This window comes from Diceros bicornis, chromosome 23, assembly GCF_020826845.1.
Source record: "Diceros bicornis minor isolate mBicDic1 chromosome 23, mDicBic1.mat.cur, whole genome shotgun sequence".
Taxonomy (NCBI): domain Eukaryota; kingdom Metazoa; phylum Chordata; class Mammalia; order Perissodactyla; family Rhinocerotidae; genus Diceros; species Diceros bicornis.
The window spans coordinates 44,551,141-44,569,105 of NC_080762.1; the positions used below are offsets into that span (position 1 = coordinate 44,551,141).

At 36.9% G+C, this 17,965-nt stretch overlaps 1 protein-coding gene across 1 annotated transcript; it reads right to left on the reverse strand.

The window, feature by feature from the left end:
• Positions 1-765: 765 nt before the first annotated feature.
• Positions 766-16,974, reverse strand: SPACA1 (sperm acrosome associated 1). Its single transcript, XM_058566859.1, has 7 exons — positions 16,743-16,974; positions 11,469-11,525; positions 7,683-7,784; positions 6,835-6,941; positions 6,054-6,189; positions 1,552-1,672; positions 766-957 (listed from the first exon to the last, which is right to left on the reverse strand). Exons 1-7 carry the CDS (start codon positions 16,972-16,974, stop codon positions 801-803), a joined length of 912 nt encoding a protein of 303 aa, XP_058422842.1. The 3' UTR covers positions 766-800.
• Between the last annotated feature and the right edge of the window lie 991 nt (positions 16,975-17,965).

Genomic DNA, 17,965 nt, shown 5'->3' on the forward strand with positions numbered 1-17,965 from the left:
ATGCTATCATCAGGTAAATCCCATAATAATAGCAATAAAGTTGGAAGAGAATTCATCTAAACAAAAAATTAAGTGTATTTTGTGCTACTATGATAATCTCTGAAAATTAATTTCTGATGAAGTCTATCAAATCAAATTATCTAATGCCTTCACATCTTGTTTGATAGTTGGCCATAGCTGTGTCATATAATGACACAGCACAAAAAGGCAGTGATGATGTTCAGAAATAAGTACCGTGGTTTTGAGATGTTATTACCTGTGTATCAAGCACAATGAAGGTACTTATCAGTGGTCATTCAAAAGTCCTTAATTTACTGTTTCTGTGAGAAATACAGGGCATGTTAAATTCATGTCATTTACTCACCCACCTCCAAGTTCCTCTCCAGTTCTTCCTTACATATTTCCTATATACAATCATAATTAAGTTACCTAACAGATGTAAGATTCTTGAGCAATGCTTGGCACATAGTAGTCATTGACTAAGTGTTGGTTGTTATCCTTGTTATTACTATTATTATTTCATATCTTACAAGTGATACTTTGTATGTCACACGTCCTGCAGAGAACCTAGAGTAGGATTTGCTTTAGCAAGTTCAATCCAGTGTTCCCAGTGGGGAGAAAGCCAAACACGCAAGGCTTTACATTTGTCTTGTAAATTGTAAGTAGACTGTGTAAATTGTAAAAAGACTGTGGCAAATTACTTGCAATATTATTAAAGTATTTCACTATATATTTTATTTTTATAATAATGAATCTAATACTCTCTAATCTCCTTTGGTTTGTTATATGTCATCCATACATCATTCATTCCATTCACTTAAAGCATCCTCTTCATGTCCCGGTATTTCTGTTGGTGATTGGTCAAGAGAAGTTGAATCTTTGTATTTCATTGAACTCAGCTCAGACTGTATCTCAGTTGTTGAGGTTTTTGCCCCCCAGAATGACTTGACTGCAGCCCTGGAAGAAAAAACAAAAAAAAAATTTTACTATGAAATGAAAACTAAAACCAAATAGATTTATATTTAATTTTCTATCTATAGAAGTGCCTCATTAGTCATGATTTATTTTTAGTTTGTGGTGCATCAGCCTTATTATGATAGCAGATGAGCCCTCAGATGTACCATGGTGTAATACTCATGTATGTATTAGAAATATTCCCATATAAATGAATTCATAGGTTACAATAACCAAGTTTTAAGTTGTGAGAACTACAACTGGACAACACAAATATTCAATAAACTTTTTTTAACAATGTAACTACTATGTAACTACATATGTTACTATTATGTAACATACCATGTTACTACATATGTAACTACTATGTAAAATTGTAAAAATTGCATTTAAAAGCTCTTTCATGGCTGGGGAAGCAAGTCATGAGATTAAGTAGTCTGAACTAGGATAGTCGCAGGAGGAATGAAGGGAGTTGGACAGTTTCAAGACACATGTGAGAGGCATCATGGACCAGGCTTTGGATTCACTGGACAAGGGAGGGGCAGACGAGGAGGACGTCAATCAAGTGTGATGACTCAGTTTCAGTTCTTCACCTACCAGTTTATAATTATGAAGATCAGTACAAAGATCACGAATACACACACAACAACTCCTACGGTCAGCACAAAAACTAGGACTGCATCAGTGTCTGGTCGGACTGATCTTCTCATCTGCATTTCTAGAGAAAAAGACACACACTTGATGATTACTACTACTGGGATAAAAAAGGAAATGAATATATAAATGGAAACTTTATATCTGAAAAACAACTCTAGAAAAATACAGAATTAGTGGGAAAAAAGTTATTAATGAACTTGCTCTGTAGGTTTGAAATGTCCTTTTCAAACATGCAGAAAAGTTGAAAGAATTTGACAATGAACATCCTGTATTCCCACCACCTACATGCTACCATCAATATTTTACTAACCGTCTATCCATCCTTATATTAATCCATTGATCTCTTATATTTTTGATGCATTTCAACATAATTTGCTGATGTCTGCACACTCCCTGCAATATGCTTCAACAAGCATACCATTAACTAGAGTTCAATATTTGTTTATACTTTTTCTTCTGAGGTAAAATTTACAGACAATGAATTGCACAAAGATCTTAAATGTATATTTGTTTAGTTTTAGCAAATGTAAACACACATATGTAATTCAAACTCCTATCAAGACACAGAATATTACTGTCCCCAGAAAGTTCCCTCAAGCCCCTCCCTGTTCAACCATGCCCCATCCTCCAGAGGCAACTATTGCCCTGATTTTCTTTTCCACCATAGATTAGTTCTGTCTGTTCTAGAACTTCATAGGAATGGAAATATGCACTGTGTATTATTCTGTGTAAGGCTTTTTTACTCAGCGTAATGTTTTAGAGATTCACCCACATTGTTGCATGTAACAGTAGTTTTCTTCTTTTTTATTACTGAGTAGTATTCCTCAATTTGTTTATTCATTCTCCTACCAATAGACACTTAGGATTTTCCAGTTTGGAACTATTATAAATAAACTGCTATGAACATTCTTGTACAAGTCATTTTGTGAACACACATTTTCATATCTCTTGGATAAATACCTAAGAGTGGAACTGCTGGGTCATAGTGTGGAGGTACGCTTAGTTTTCCAAGAAACTGCAAGATCTTTTCCCAAACTGATTGTACTGGTTGTACATGTTTTGTGAACTTTTTCTCCCAGATTTTGGCTTGCCTATTCGTTTTCCTAATGATTTCTTTTAATGAACTGAAATTTTTAATTTTGATGAAGCCTAATTTATCAGTTTCCTTTTATAGTGATTGTTTTCTGAGTCATGTCTAAGAAACCCTTGCCTACTCCTGAATCACACAGATATTCTCCTTTGTTTCCTTTGTAAAGCTTTATGGTTTTGTCTTTTACATTTAGGACTATGATACATCTCTAATTTTTGTATAGGTTGTCAGGTAGGGGTTGAAGCTCATTCTTTTTCATACAAATATCCACACACCACTTTTAAATCAGGCATTCTCTCCCATAACTTTCTGCTCTTCCTGCAAATAAGGCTATTAAAGAGACAAAACCAGCCTACCATATGTCTTATAATATCGCTACATTATAAATTGGTGAAAAGTCAATTTACATCAAGTACTACTTACTTTGGAATTGTGAATTATATAGCTTTTTTGTGGCTCTTCCTGGTCCCTAAATCATACAATCATAAAAGATTCAAGTAGGGAAGGACCAGAGAGATCATCTGATGCAAGTATTGAATTATACAGAGGAGTAAACCAATGTCCAGGGAGCTTCAATGATGTGTGCAGGCTATGTTTTATGCATTTTAATATTTTGATTTTGGTAAGTACCACTCTATCAGAAGTCATCTCCTGTATGGGCAATCTCAACTACTTATTTGTCTGGATTTTCTTCCCACTCTTTAAACACCAGAAAGTATAATTTTCCATTTTCCTTAGTAATTCTAGAGCTATAAACTCAATTTAGTGATCTCACTAAACATCTCAAGTATGACAGAGAAATTACACCATATTTAAATTCCGACAATGTTGGATTTTAAAAATCTTTTTATTTTTGATAATTTTAGGTAAATAGAAGCAGTGGGATTTTTTAAGCTCAAATAAAAGACACATTTTAGGATTAAAACCAGAGAAGAAGGCATGCAAAATTCCTTTCCATTTATCTACTTCTCTGTAATACTAGCCAACGGAGGGTGAAATATTAGGGGTATGAAGATTTTAGTTCATTTCAACACTAATCATGCAATGGTTACTTAGATTACTTTTATATCTAATTTTAAAAATAGACTGCATTTCTTGTCGAAATTTTCTAATGCAAAATAGGCTGAATTTCAATGTTTTCACTTTTTAGGAAAACTAAGCTTATGTTTGTATTAGTTTCCTAGGGCTACCATAACAAAGTACCACAAACTGGATGACTTTAAAACAACAGAAATTTATTATCTCAGAGTTCTGAAGGCCAGAAGTCTGCCTGCATACAAAGTGTTGGTAAGGCCACACTCCCCCCAAAGTCCCTGGGGGAGCATCTCTCCATTCCTCTCTCAGCATCTGGCGGCCCCAGATGCTCCTTGGCTTGTGGCAGCATGACTCCAGCCTCTGTCTCCGACTTTCATGGCTGTCTTCACTCTGTGTGTCTTTGTGTCTTCACATGGCATTCTTCTCTCTCTGTGTGTCTGTGTCCTAAATTCCCTCTTCTTATAAGGATACCAGTCATATTGAACTAAAGGCCCACTCTACTCCAGTATGTATGACCTTATCGTAACTGAACCAATTACATCTGCAAGGACCCTATTTCCAAATACAGTTACATTCTGAAGTTCTGGGAGTTAGGACTTGAAAGTATCTTTTTAGGGGGACCCAATTCAATCCAAAACAATGCCTAATTATGAAAGACAACTATTGTGGAAGTGCAAAATCTGATATATAAGGGAATGGATGGGAAATTTTCATTAAGTAAACTATATTTACTCTAAAAATATTTCAGTTATGTATTTGTTTTAAGCCAGTACCATACTGTGTGGACATTTATAGCCAAAACATTTGTTTAACGTCTAAACAGCCAAAAGGGTCTGTTGCAGTGGTATAGCCCATTGTCATTTTTAAAAGAAACTAATAGATACTAAAGTGTTCTGAAAACATTTTGTTATGTAACTAGCGCATGTGCTGCAGTGGCAGAGCTACCCCACCAGGCCTGGACTGCCAGAGAGAGAAGTCAACTTTGCCTCATTTAAGGGCTGGCATTTTGGGTCTGTGTCCCAGCCTTTAGCTTATGCATTATCAAATGCATATAACCTTCTAATGATGGGAAGAGAAAACCACTGAGCGGTCCTAACAAGGACCAGGCTGTGGAGACCAACACTGAGAATGGCCCCTGAAACCTTTAATATCCTGAACTAGGACTCATTGAGATATTTTTTAGTTTGATGATGTTTGGTTCTTTTTTGCCTCTTATAGTACTTTATTGAAATTATCCTTTTAATAACACCTGATATCCCAACATAGGAGTAAGATTATTAGCTTTCACCATAGAGATGTTTTTTATAGACTAGTAACAAACACATCAAAGAAAGTTATAAATAGTTTATTTTTTAAAATCATCCCTAAAACACTTAGCGTGTTTCCATTTCAATAAAGAGTGTTATGTTGGATGGTATCGCTAAACTACAGCATAAGTTCTTTACTTGAAGTTATTGAGAAATAACTTCAAGATATCCATGAACTCCCTTAAAATTATAGGTACATTTTGGCATGTTTGTACATGTGGGCATTTTTCTAGGAAAACCCTCTTGAGCCCTGATCAGATTCTCAGAAGAACATGTGACCAGACCTGCCACACCCCCAACAACAAAGATGTCAACAACAATAAAAATGGGTAAGAGCAACTGAACCAAAGGAAATAATTATTTGGATATAGAAGACACCATAGTTTAAATGGAAAGAACATACAGGCGGATCCATTTTGCAAGGGAAGCACAGTTTCTAACATGTAAAATTATGTTCAGAGCGAGATTTGCCTTTTGTGACATATATCGAGGACTGTATTAGTGTTTCATCAAAAAATATTTTCTGCAAATGAATAATTTTTAAAGAGACTTGCTTTGACATAATGTTTCTTAATATCATTTATTTTACTGTACCAAAATTCTTGTAAGCATCCATAAGAATTTCATATATCCATTTCACTTTTGTGATAGAAGTAAAAGTAAGGATATAATTCAAGTTAGAGGACTGTTCTTTGGAGATACTTCAGGAATATACCAGTTTCCCAAAGTGAGGCACATCTGACTCTACTTTGTGAAAAATAAGTTAAGCACTACCTTGTAGGAAAGTCTAAATGATCTAAACCAGTGCTTCTCAAAATGTGGTCTCTGGACCAGCAGCACCTGGGAACTTGTTAGAAACGCAAATTCTTGTGCCAGCCCCACTCAATCTACGTGAAACAAAAGCTCTGAGGGTGGGGCTAGCAATCTGTGGTTCAACAAGGCCTCCAGGTGATTGTGATACTTTTTAAAGTTTGAGACATATGCAAACCAAAACATTGCTGGGCACTTACCACTTGTTGTATAGATTGTGAATTTAATAGATGCTACTATTTCATTATTATCCAAGGTCTCACACTGGAAAGCCAAGGGGCGAGTTTCCCTGTGTACTTCCAGGATTGCTGAATCATTTGGAAGTACAATGGCTTGCTATTTTAAAAGAAAAAAAATAAATCAACATTCTTCATGTAAATTTAAGATTAGGAAACAATTTATTTCCTGTAATAAAAGAAGAGTCATTGACTCTCAGTCCAGGAGAGTAGTTAATTATGCACATGAATTTTAGAGTCCAACCATCCAGACATCAAATACCAACCCTACCACTTCCTGCCTGTGTAGCCCAGGAGGAGTTACTCTTTGCATCTCAGTTACTTACATGTAAAATGGGTATAATAATAGGAATTACCTCACAGAATTGTCATGTGAGTTAAAAGAAACTCTAGCACTCGGTATATGTCTGGCACTTAATAAGCCCTCAATTAATGTTAGCTACAGTTATCATTATACAACTACTATATTTGTAAACAAATGAAAACTTTGCTTCCAAAATAGAACACTTTATATAAAATGGATGTTTTCAAGTTCTGATAATAGCTGACCCTAAGACATAGGTAAAGTCTTAGCCCCACTAAATAATGAAAAATTTTAAATCCCAGTAATAATAAAGTTGTATGATTTTAACTTCATTTTTGCAAACTGCTTTTAAAGAGAAAGTTTTCCGATAGTCATCAAGCACTGGGAAACAAATTTTATCACTCTCAAGAAAGCACCAAATTACATGCATTCCTTACTCACTTCGTTTGGCCTTAGAAGTTTCCAAATATATTTGAAACGATTTATAGGAGATGTATGAATACATTCCAGACTAACACTTTCAAGACTTTCTGAAACTGGTTTACCCCCTGAAAAAAGGAAAAATTAAATACATATATACCACTGGGCATTGTAACTTGCTTTATACACAATACTACTTTTAAAAGCCACCTCTAATTTAAAAACCAACTATATGCTGGAAGTTATCAAACTTATTAATGACAGTCTCTGTAGCAGAGTAGAGGAGTGAGGGCTACAAAGATAAAGTCACCGAAAGAGGCAGGTCGGAGACACCATAGCTGTCTGCCCCCTCTGCAGAATAAACTGTGGAGAAGAGGTTTAGCAGGGGCAACCAACTCACCAATCTATTTGCTTAAACTTTGTAATCCTCTAATAGCTTCCAATTTACTGGTTAGGGAACCCCACCAGAGATAAAGAAATCTCAGAGTAGTGTAATTTGATATAGAACAGCTCTCAAAGTTCCCAATTTAGGGTTTACCAATCTACTGATAAAATGTCATGACCAAAGTGTCAAAAGTGTTTCACTATAGGACAGACTCAACCACAGACCCTGAGTACCATAAGGTTGCAGTGTATTATAGAAAATATATGTTAAATTTAGACATCACTGAAAAATGTAAAGCAAAAGCAGAAAGTCACTCAGAGCTATACCTGTCTAGAGAAGTGGAATTTTAAGTTTTATTAAAATTTCCTTTCAGTTCCTATCAATTGATCATCTCCTTCCACTCATGGCAACCTGAGCTTAAGGACATTTCCCCAGAGTAAACTCCTCCCCCCTCAGTCTCCCTCCAATACGGAGTCCAACTCACAGCCACAGTCGACCGCTGCCCGGCATTCTTCCACGCGCACAATGCACTTGGATTCTCCTCCAGGGCATCCATTTGTTAATATAACTTCTCTAATACCAATACCTTTGGTAAAAGAAATTGGCAAATGTTAAGTAAAAACAATTCCAGAGTTTCTTTACTTTTCTGCTTAGGTCTTTTTTGAGACTTTTCTCCTAATTTCAGAAATTAAATTCCTAAATTCAGGTGACTATATTTAGAAATTGTTTAGGCCCCTCACTTTGAATTATTTCATAAAACAGCATTTCCCAAATGCTGAGTTACATGAAACACTAGTTCCTCTGGTTGTTACCATAAGAAAAAGGATTCCACGATTATACACATTTGAAAATGTGTATAATTAAAGGGACCTCTTACTACAGAATTTAGGGGGAACTTTTAATATGCTAATAAATTAATGTGCTATTGTGTGTACATTTTCACGGATCTAATATGTAAAAATTTTATATTTTAACATCTTTGAAATCAGAATACATCTTAGAATCGACAGCGTGTCACAAATTGGCAATATTTTCCTTTTTAGAGGTGCATAAAATGTGCTTCTTACAGCCAATAAAGTCTTAGATTTGATGAAATACAGTAGTACACAGGATCTCCCCAATTTTTTTGACCATGGAATTTTTAGGAGGGGGAGTTTGGAACTTCTGGAGGAAATTCCCAAATCACATTTTAACATAATGATGCTTTTTAATATTTAGATTGGTAAAGTCTCTGTATTAAATATAACAGGGCAAACTATTAATGACCGAATTTCCATTTCCAACAAGATACTCTCTTTAGAATTGCCACATTGTTTTATAACAAGAAATTAAGTCTTTATCAACTGATCTCAGATCTCCACTGAGTTTGCCTTTCATCACCAGAATTGAGGGAGATGCTAAAATGCTGGATCAGGGCTGAACACGTGATAAAGGACCTGTGACAAGATTGTGTAGTCACAGGCTAAGGAACAGTCCATCTTGATTTCCTTGTCTACCAGATTCCCCCTTTCAGCCCCTACAAGATGTTAATCATAAAATCAATTCTCAAGGGCAAGGGAAAGTTGAAGTCTAGAGATGGCTTACAACACCGCTTCTCAAACTTCGGAGTGCATGCAAATCACCTGGAGATGTTACTAACACACAAATTCTGACTCACCAGGTCTGGAGTCCGTCCCAAGACCCCGCATTTCTAACAAGCTGCCAGGTGATGCTGCTGCAGCTGGTCTGTGGACCAAACTTTGAGTACCAAGGGAGACGACTCCACTTGAGATAAGGAGATAGAAGGTTGGAAGAGGAAAAGTCTCTGGATTAAAAGAGATGCCTAAGAATGGCTGCAGTATGGCTCCACTTCAATTTATGAAAGGTACCTCTCGAGAAGCACAGCCTTATTCTGAAATGCATAAATATTTTCCAAGCAGGTGTTTTATGTATTTATTTATTTAGCCAAATATAGTTCATTGCGATGATGTGTGTAGGTGTGAGATTTTCTGTAAGTCCAAGTAACACTTAATGTGTTCCAGGAAAAGAAAACTTTTTGACTGCTAAAATATTGTTTTGGGAGTTCAATGGAATTTTCACTAAAGCATTTTTTCCCTCTAAATGGTTCTGTTATAAATGGAAAAGATTTTAAAAATATTTTAGATGTGAAATACTGCCTTTTCTGATTTATTTTTCTCCTTAGAACTTATCGCCATCTGACATATTACATGTTTTACATATTATCTCTTTGCCTCTACTAAAACGTACACTCCTTGAAGGCAGAGAGTCTGCTCTACTTTGTTCACTGCTGTATCCTCAGCACCTATAACAATGCCTGGCACACAGTAGGCAAAAAATCCAAAAAAAAAAAACCAACCCAGAAAATCATTTGTTGAATGAACAAATATAACATATAATTTCTGAAACACATCTTTAAATAATAGAGTAAGACAATATCAATTACTAGAATTGTCATAAAAATAATCTCTGCCTGTGAAAATTTCTCAAGTAAGCAGAAGAAAGATGTAAATTGCAAATGAATAATCACAGGTTTATTACATGCATTCCTCACATTTCCTGACTCTCTCACTAAGAAGTTAAGGTAAAAAACAGGTTTAAAAGTATCTCAAGAGACAGAAAGTAGAATAGTGGTTGCCTGGGGAGGGTCGGGGGATAGGGTGGGGTGGGCGAGGAGTTAGTGTTTAATGGGTACAGAGGTTTTAGTTCGGGATGCTGAAAAAGTTCTGGAAATGAATGGTGGTGATGGTTGCACATCAATGTGAGCGTGCTAACCTAAGTGCCCATCAAGCGACGAATGGATAAAGAAGATGTGGTATATATACACAATGGAATACTACTCAGCCATAAGAAACGATGAAATCCAGTCATTTGTGACAACATGGATGGACACTGAGGGTATTATGCAAAGTGAAATAAGTCAGAGGGAGAAGGTCAAATACTGTATGATCTCCCTCATTAAGTAGTAGATAATAACAACAACAAACAAACACATACAGACAGAGATTGGATTGGTGGTTACCAGAGGGGAAGGGAGGAGGGAGGAGGGCGAAAGGGATAATTCGGCACATTTGTGTGGAGATGGGTTGTAATTAGTATATGGGTGGTGAACATGATGTAATCTATGCAGAAATAGAAGTATAATGATGCACACCTGAAATTTATGCAATGTTGTTAACCAATGTTACTGCAATAAACAAAAAATTTAAAAAAAAAGAAAAAAAATGTGAGCATGCTAAATGTCACTGAATTGTACATTTAAGATGTACAATTTAAATTTAAAAATGATTAAAATAGTAAAATTTATGTTAGGTAAAAACATAAAATGCTATCTCAAATAAAAACAATTCAGATGTAATTTCTGACCTCCCCCCAAAAATTGTCCTGATCTAGATCTGCATGGATTTTCTGTCTCCTTACCTTCTGGTTTTTGTCTTTCTCTCCCATCACTGTCTTTTTTCCAAGGCAGATTGAATTTAGAATAAACTTAATTTCATTGTGAATTATCTATTGTCTTCTCAGCACACTAGTCTACAGTGGTTTACAAAAGATGGTCTTCTAACCAGCAGCATCAGCTTCATTTGTGAACTTGTTTAGAAATATAAATTCTTAGGCCCCTCCAAAGGCCTAGGGAGTTAGAAACTCCAGGGTAGGCCCAGCAATCTGTGTTTTAACAAGCCCTTCAGGCACTTGGGATGAACACTTGAGTCTGAGAAACACTGGTCTACTTAGCATGTGTGGCCCTAATCCCATCCCATGTAAGGCATTTTATGTCCAATGTCTATTCATGGACTGTTCTAAATAAATCATAGTCTTTGAATATTATCTTCCCACAAAGCCAATATCTCTTTTCTCCAAGAAGTAACATATAAATTGGAGAAATGTAGAATTTAGAATAGACTATTACAAAGAAGCAAATTTCTTGATAGATTTGCCAACACAGTATGTGGGAAGACATCTGTGAGATGCATCGGAAGATCTTTCATCTTCTGAACATCTGTGAGACCAAGTTTTACTTTGGTGAAGGCAGTTTATGCGCCAAAAAATATATGAGGAGCTGGCTTAAAATAAGACTTAGAGGTTATGAACTGAAAATATCCTACCTTTTTAAAGCAATCAGTTTGAGTTTTGTGCCTAAATCATAGTTATTAGAAATAGAAATCAATGAGATGAATGAGAGTACATAAATTACAAATAAAAATTGCCACACTGTTTTTATCTTCCCTCCCCCTAAAATTACAACATGCTTATTTATCTGCTCTATGCTACTTACCACACGTAACGGTGCACATGCCAAACTCGACTTCTTTGACTACTGTCCTATTTGAAACTAAACATAAAGTGCAAAGATACATTATTTAATCATATGAAAACTTTTCTAAGTGAAAAATTCTTACTTGGGGATGGAGGATACAAGCACTTATCATATGGGAAGCAGACATTTTTTAAGTTTTATGAAATCAGAAAAGCAATGCCATTCCTTACATCTATTATTGTTTAAATCAAAAGAAGCCTAAACCTTTAAAGTAATGAATTAAATTAGGAAATAACTTGCAAAGAATTTAAACCTTGTATGTAACTTAAAAACAATTTTTTTCATCAGTTTAATACATGGTGAGTTAAAGTTCTACAGAAGGTCAGAAAAACACAAAAAAGCCTGCCAATTGTAAGGCCTAAGTTTTTCTATTCTCTATTATCTAAAACATTTGAGTGCATCATTTCGATCCAAAAAGAAATCTTTATACCGAGTGTTCATTTTATGTTATAGATTGTTTCTACTCATTCTCAGGATAAGATAGTAAATTATTTCTAAGAATTTATTTCAACACTTTATTTAGCAGGATAATCGAGAAACATACAAGTATTTGAGTAGTTAAATCTTGTTGGGTTTAATCACATAATAAGATGTTTCTCTTTTTCTAATCGTTCTGAAGTTTGGCATGAATTCCACTAGCTGTAGTATATAACCAATTCTTCATAGCTCAGATGAGGACTAAAATCGCAATAGAAAAAATTATTAAATGAGGTGTTAGAAGATAATTTTTAAAAGGCATTGTATCCTGAGGCAAGAATATAACATGGGAAAGGGCATCAGAGTTGGAGTCCGAATTGCTTCTTCTACCACTTATTAGCTATTTTGAGTTTGAGCAAATTACTTAAACTCCATCAGGCCTAGTTAACCCTTCTATAAAATTTGGAAAGGAGAACTTATTTTATTTGATTATTGTAAGAATTAAATGAGATAATGTGTGTGAAAGGATTCTGTAACTTGTTTAGCACTTTAAACATGTTTAAGATATCTTAACTTCATTCGCTCTCACGTTATACTTATATAATTCTAAGATTTTTTCATATTTTAATTACTTTAAGACAATATTTTCATAAACACTTCTATTCTATACTTACAAGCACCAAATACAGTGACTTGAATACATAGGGACACTTCATGTATATACGTTAAGTAAATCAAGATTGACTTTGTTAAATAAATTTTTTGGATTATCATGCTGATCAATTTTGAATTGCGATTTTTGCTTGACATGCTTGGATACTTTGTGCTGGCATACAAGTAGGAGAATGAGTACTAAACTACTTTTAAATATAACCTCTTTTCAAAAACCATTCAAAAAACAACCAATCAGCTCTACTACTCACTACCTATGCTACTTTAGGAAAGTTACTTAAGTTCTCTCAACTTTAGGGGAAAAAATGAGATTTAATCAGATGGTCTCTAAAGTCCCTTTCGGCTTTGAGTATTGAGTTCCCACTAGGTCATTCAATGACTTTCTTTTTTGATGGGAATCCTACAATGGCGGGTCAGGGAAATTACATCTAGACTTCAGTGTGGTATTTGTCAAAATTTCCCATTATATACCTATAAGTAAAAAGGGAAAATATAGTCTGAATGTCAGTAAAGTTGTATGTGTAACTTAAACAGGAAAATCCACTGATGCTAATTAAATGGCTGGTGTCAATGTGGAAGGAGTGATGTGTCACAGGATTCTGCCCTGTTCAACATTTTTACTAATGACTTGGAAAAGATTGATATTATACTGACTGAATCCAGGGATTCTGCTAAACTAGGAAGGACAGCAAATATGTTTGCAGATAAATCTGTATCTAAAAATGACAGGGTGGAATAATGGGCAAATTTAACAAAATGAAACCTTAGAGAAATAAAAAGTCTTGAACGTAGAGCTGAAAAGTCAACTGTCCCCAAAATACTGGATAGGCTGTCCCAATTTGATAGAACAGTGGAAATGAGTAGAGGGTTCAACAGGAGTCAGGAGTGTGACGAGGCTTCCCTAAGAATCTACTGGGTCTTAGACTGTGCTGATAAAAGCCTGGCATCCACAATGATGCAGATAATGATCCTGCTCTTTTTTGTTCTGGCCAGTTCCTGGAATGTTCTCTTGAATTCTGGACAGCACACTTTAACTGTTGGTATATACCATCAGAGTCCAATTTTAATTTTTGAGTTTCTTTTTTGAGAGTTGATGTGTAAGGTTGCTATTTCATGACTTTTATTCTTTTTTAGAGGTTTTCCAAAGAAAAAGAGAAAATATATTTACACAGGATAAAACTCATTTTATAGAATAAAACTCATTCTATCTTGCAATTATTACGTAGGTCTATTGTTGGTCTCTTTTATAAATCTAAGGGTATAGGTATAGGTATACCCTTAGATTTATAAAAAGGTATAAGGGTACATAACAGGTATAAAAGGTATGGGGTACAAAAGGTATAAGTATAAATCTAACATAATATCCTAAGTGATTTTCCCTATATTTTGAAACATTTTGCCATTTCATCATCCATAATGATGGATCTCATTACTATTCACCCATTACTCCCAACCATGTTTTTAAAAAGACTAAAATAATAAAATGGAAGAATGGTTAGAACTGCCTAGAAAGACGATGTAATTGTGAAATAAATCATAGCTATTACATCATCCTTTGTTTTCTTATCGCTTTGCCCAAAGTTTTGCATCATCTTTCAGAAAGATATAAAAGAAGTCTAGAGGCACCTTTCTCGTAGTCTATTTTCAGCTTTCATTGAACATAGTTGAGATTTTAGAATTTTTTTTTGTCCATAATGGCAAAGAGAAGAAAATTCAGAGAAAAACATCTCACAATTATTGGATGAATCAGAAGATGAACATAGACAGACAGCAGCACTTTAGATGCTAATAATGATGGTGAAATTGATTGCATAAGCAAAATGAGTGAGAGATGATGATATCTTAGAGAATATCCTAGATGAATTTTCTCTAACTCAAGAATCAACAAATGAACACTATATTTCTAAGGATAAAAAGGTATATGGTATTCTTATGCAGGTAGTCTTTCAACAGGAAGGATTTGATTCTGAAATATTTTGTGAAAATAAGTTGGACCACACTGTTTTACTAAAAGAATATGGACAGTATTCTTCCTTTTTTAAAGCTGTTTATACACTCCAAAATTTACTTGATAAGGTTTGTAAATGGACAAATCATGATGGCAGGTGTGTATGCAGAGGTGATTGAAAGAAAATAGATGATGTGGAAATGAATAAAATTCATTGGACCAATCATTCTAATTAGTGTTTATAAATTTAAAATGAAAACGTTTGGCAATTATGGAGCAAAGAAGATGGCAGCCTTTTCTTCAACAGAATATGTGCCTTCATAGTTTTCGAAAGTATTGTGTTTTGACAATTCAAGTGCAAAAAGAACCAGAGTAATGAGATGCTAGAATCTATCAGCAATGTTCTTGAAATCTGGAATCAGTACTTACAAGATGGATACATTCCAGATTCATGCACAACAGCTGATGAGCATTTAGTTGCATTCAAAGTACTCTGCCCATTTAGGGTATATACATCTTCAAAACCAGGAAACACGGAATAAAAATTTGAGGTTTTTCATGTTTAAATTCTTATTAAAATTTCAAATAAGCTGTTTTCACTAACCCTTTAATTCTTACTTTCGTAAATTATTGGTAAAATGCCTTAAAAGTAAAAACAATAAAATGAGTCCATTGGATAGTAAATGATGATAACTGTTTTTACTGGTCCACGGAGGGTTAAGAGGGGCTTCACCAAATTTTAATAATGGATCTGGAAATTTTCAGATCTCAGACACCTCAGATTGTTTAAAGTTCTGGATTCTCACTCTCCCAAGGAAAAAGCAGCTATGCATGAAATTGTATATATAAAATTTCAGAAGGTACACGGACTCCCTGAAGTTCACAGGTGAGGAAACTGAGACCTTGAGAGAATAAATAACTTGCCTACATTTGAATTTGAATCTAAGTTATTAAAAACTCCATCGCCTGGCTTTAGGCTAAACTTTATTTAGCATTTTACAGCTAGAACTAACTATTCCTTGACCAGTTCGATACTAAAATTGTTAATTCAATTACTTTTAAAACTAGAGTGAAGCAATAGTTACTATGCTTTAGAACATGTTCTTGTCTTCCCTAGTCCTCTTTCCTTCTCACATTTTCGAAGTCAAGGACCTCTCCAAGCTCTCTGCAATGTAATGTTATCAAAGCAGACCAAACCTCCATCCCATCATTAACCTCAGACAGTCAATTTCTTTCTGTCGCTGAGGGTCACTATCTGTCATCAGGAAATAAAAGAAAAGCTGATAAATACAGCACCTACTCTATATGTACAGGAGAAATGAGACTGCCAAGGATATTAAAAAGATCTCAGCTGGGGCATTTATGGGGGAAGGGAATCATTCTCCTTTAAATGGCTGCAAACCTGCAACTGACCTCTTACCTACCCACATATGATCAATATAACAGCTTGTCAAGTTTTATTGCTTAAAGAGCCGGCAGAATAAGGCAAATTTATGCACCAAGCACAGGCTCGTGCTCCCTTGGTTAACACCTATCATTCAACAAAGCCACTAGCTAGATCCGTTGATGGGCGTTTTCTCCACCACCATTCCTTTGTGGTTGGAAGGTGAACAAAGGAAGAACACTCTACCACGCTGCAGAGGTGCTCAAGGATGGGGCTTCTGGGCAGTTTTGTCAGCACACTGGTCTACCTAGATGTGTCACAGTGAAGGGAATTCTGAATTCCGTTGAGTTACAACCCAAAGTGCAAATGTAGAAAGGAGGAAGACCTCAAGCAATTTGGAAATTTAAAAAAAAACAAAAACAAAGCAAACTACAATGGGAAGGAAAAACGCAACTGCAACGGGAGTCAAAATAATTCCCAGTGGTGGAAAGTTACTCGCCAACTCCTAGCCCTTAAAAATAAGGCGGGGTGGGGGGAGCATATTTTCCTTGTCCAGAGCAATACTCAGCAGCATTTCGGTAGCAATTTCTATAGAATAGTATTTGCTTATTTGTTTATCTCACTGCGGCCTTGGAGAATCAGCACATCTTTCTTCAAGGCCATGAGGTGCGTGAAAAATGTATAAATTCGGGGCTGTTTGCGAGAGAGCTCTACAGATGTTAACACGGAAAATGCTCATTGTCCTCGGAAAGGAGCCGGGCTGTGCCCTCGACAGCTGCCTCGGGGTCCCCGCCAGGAGCCTCCCCCTCACCATCCTCCTCGGGCTCGGCCTCGGGCTCGTTCTCGTTCTGATCCTCGCCGTCGCTCTCGGCCTCCTCCTCGCCCTCGCCCGCGCCCGCGCCCTCGCCCTCGCCCTCGCGGCCCAGGCCCGGATCCTGGGCGGCCGTGAAGTTGGCCCCGCACACGCCCTGCAGGCCGGCCAGGAGCAGCCAGCCGACCGTCAGCAGCAGCCCGGCCGAGCAGCCCGCGCCCCCGGGGCTCATGGTTCTCGGCCCGACGGCCGCCCAAGGCGCAGTCGCAGCCGCCCGCTCCGACCACAGGCGCGCAGAAGAGACGAGCCGCCCGACTCCGAACCCGCGCGCCGCCACCCGGCAACCATTGAGGCGTCACGGCTCGTCACGGGCGCGCGGCCGCCGCCTGGGCTCCGGGCGCCGGGGAACGCGCGCAGCCCGCCCGCCCGCGCCTCGCTCGGCCCTTCCGACGGCGCCGGGCGCGTTTCCTGTTAGTGAGCCTCCTGCCGCCGCCGGCCTTCCTCGCTCACCTTGCTCTCTTCTAAAAGACGTTCGTCCTTCCCGCGTTTACCCTCTCCGAACAGACTCCCTAGACCCTCAAGCACTCTTCACGTGACTTGGTTTCAAATTCTTGACGCAGACTGTGCGGAATATGCACGTATCGAGAAGGATTCGTCATAGGCTTATTAAGTATGATGCCCCAGCCAGATCCCTATCTGCAGGTGAGGCTTGATTTGTAGAGGACTTAGGGGCGCACTTTCTTTCTTTGATCTGAACGCTGTTGTTAATGGACCTCGAGCATGTATTCACATTTTAAGATTTTGTGCAGCACCATCAGCTCCTTGCGGGGCTCGGTTGAGCTAGATTAGGAGGCGGCAAGACAGGAAAGGAGAGGGGAGAATGCAGCTGTTGTCAAGCTGGTTCTCCATTCTGTATTTGGATAGCTGATGTTTTTGGAATCAAATATCGGACTTAGCCTTTGGCCCTGTTAGTTTCGATCTTCTTGCTTTTGGCCTGTTTGAAAAGCCTCATTGAGATTCTTTTGAATCGTGATTCTGTTTTCTTAACATATTAGATATTTCTCCCAAGTTTGATTTGGAAAATATGTTTCCTTCAGGTCACTAACAAAGGTGCTAAGAAGGGCCATGGGCCAAGGATAGGGCCCTAAGAAGTCATTCTCTGACAATGATCCACTAATCCACACATTGGTTTAACCCAAGAATCAATTCTTTTACTAAAAAGG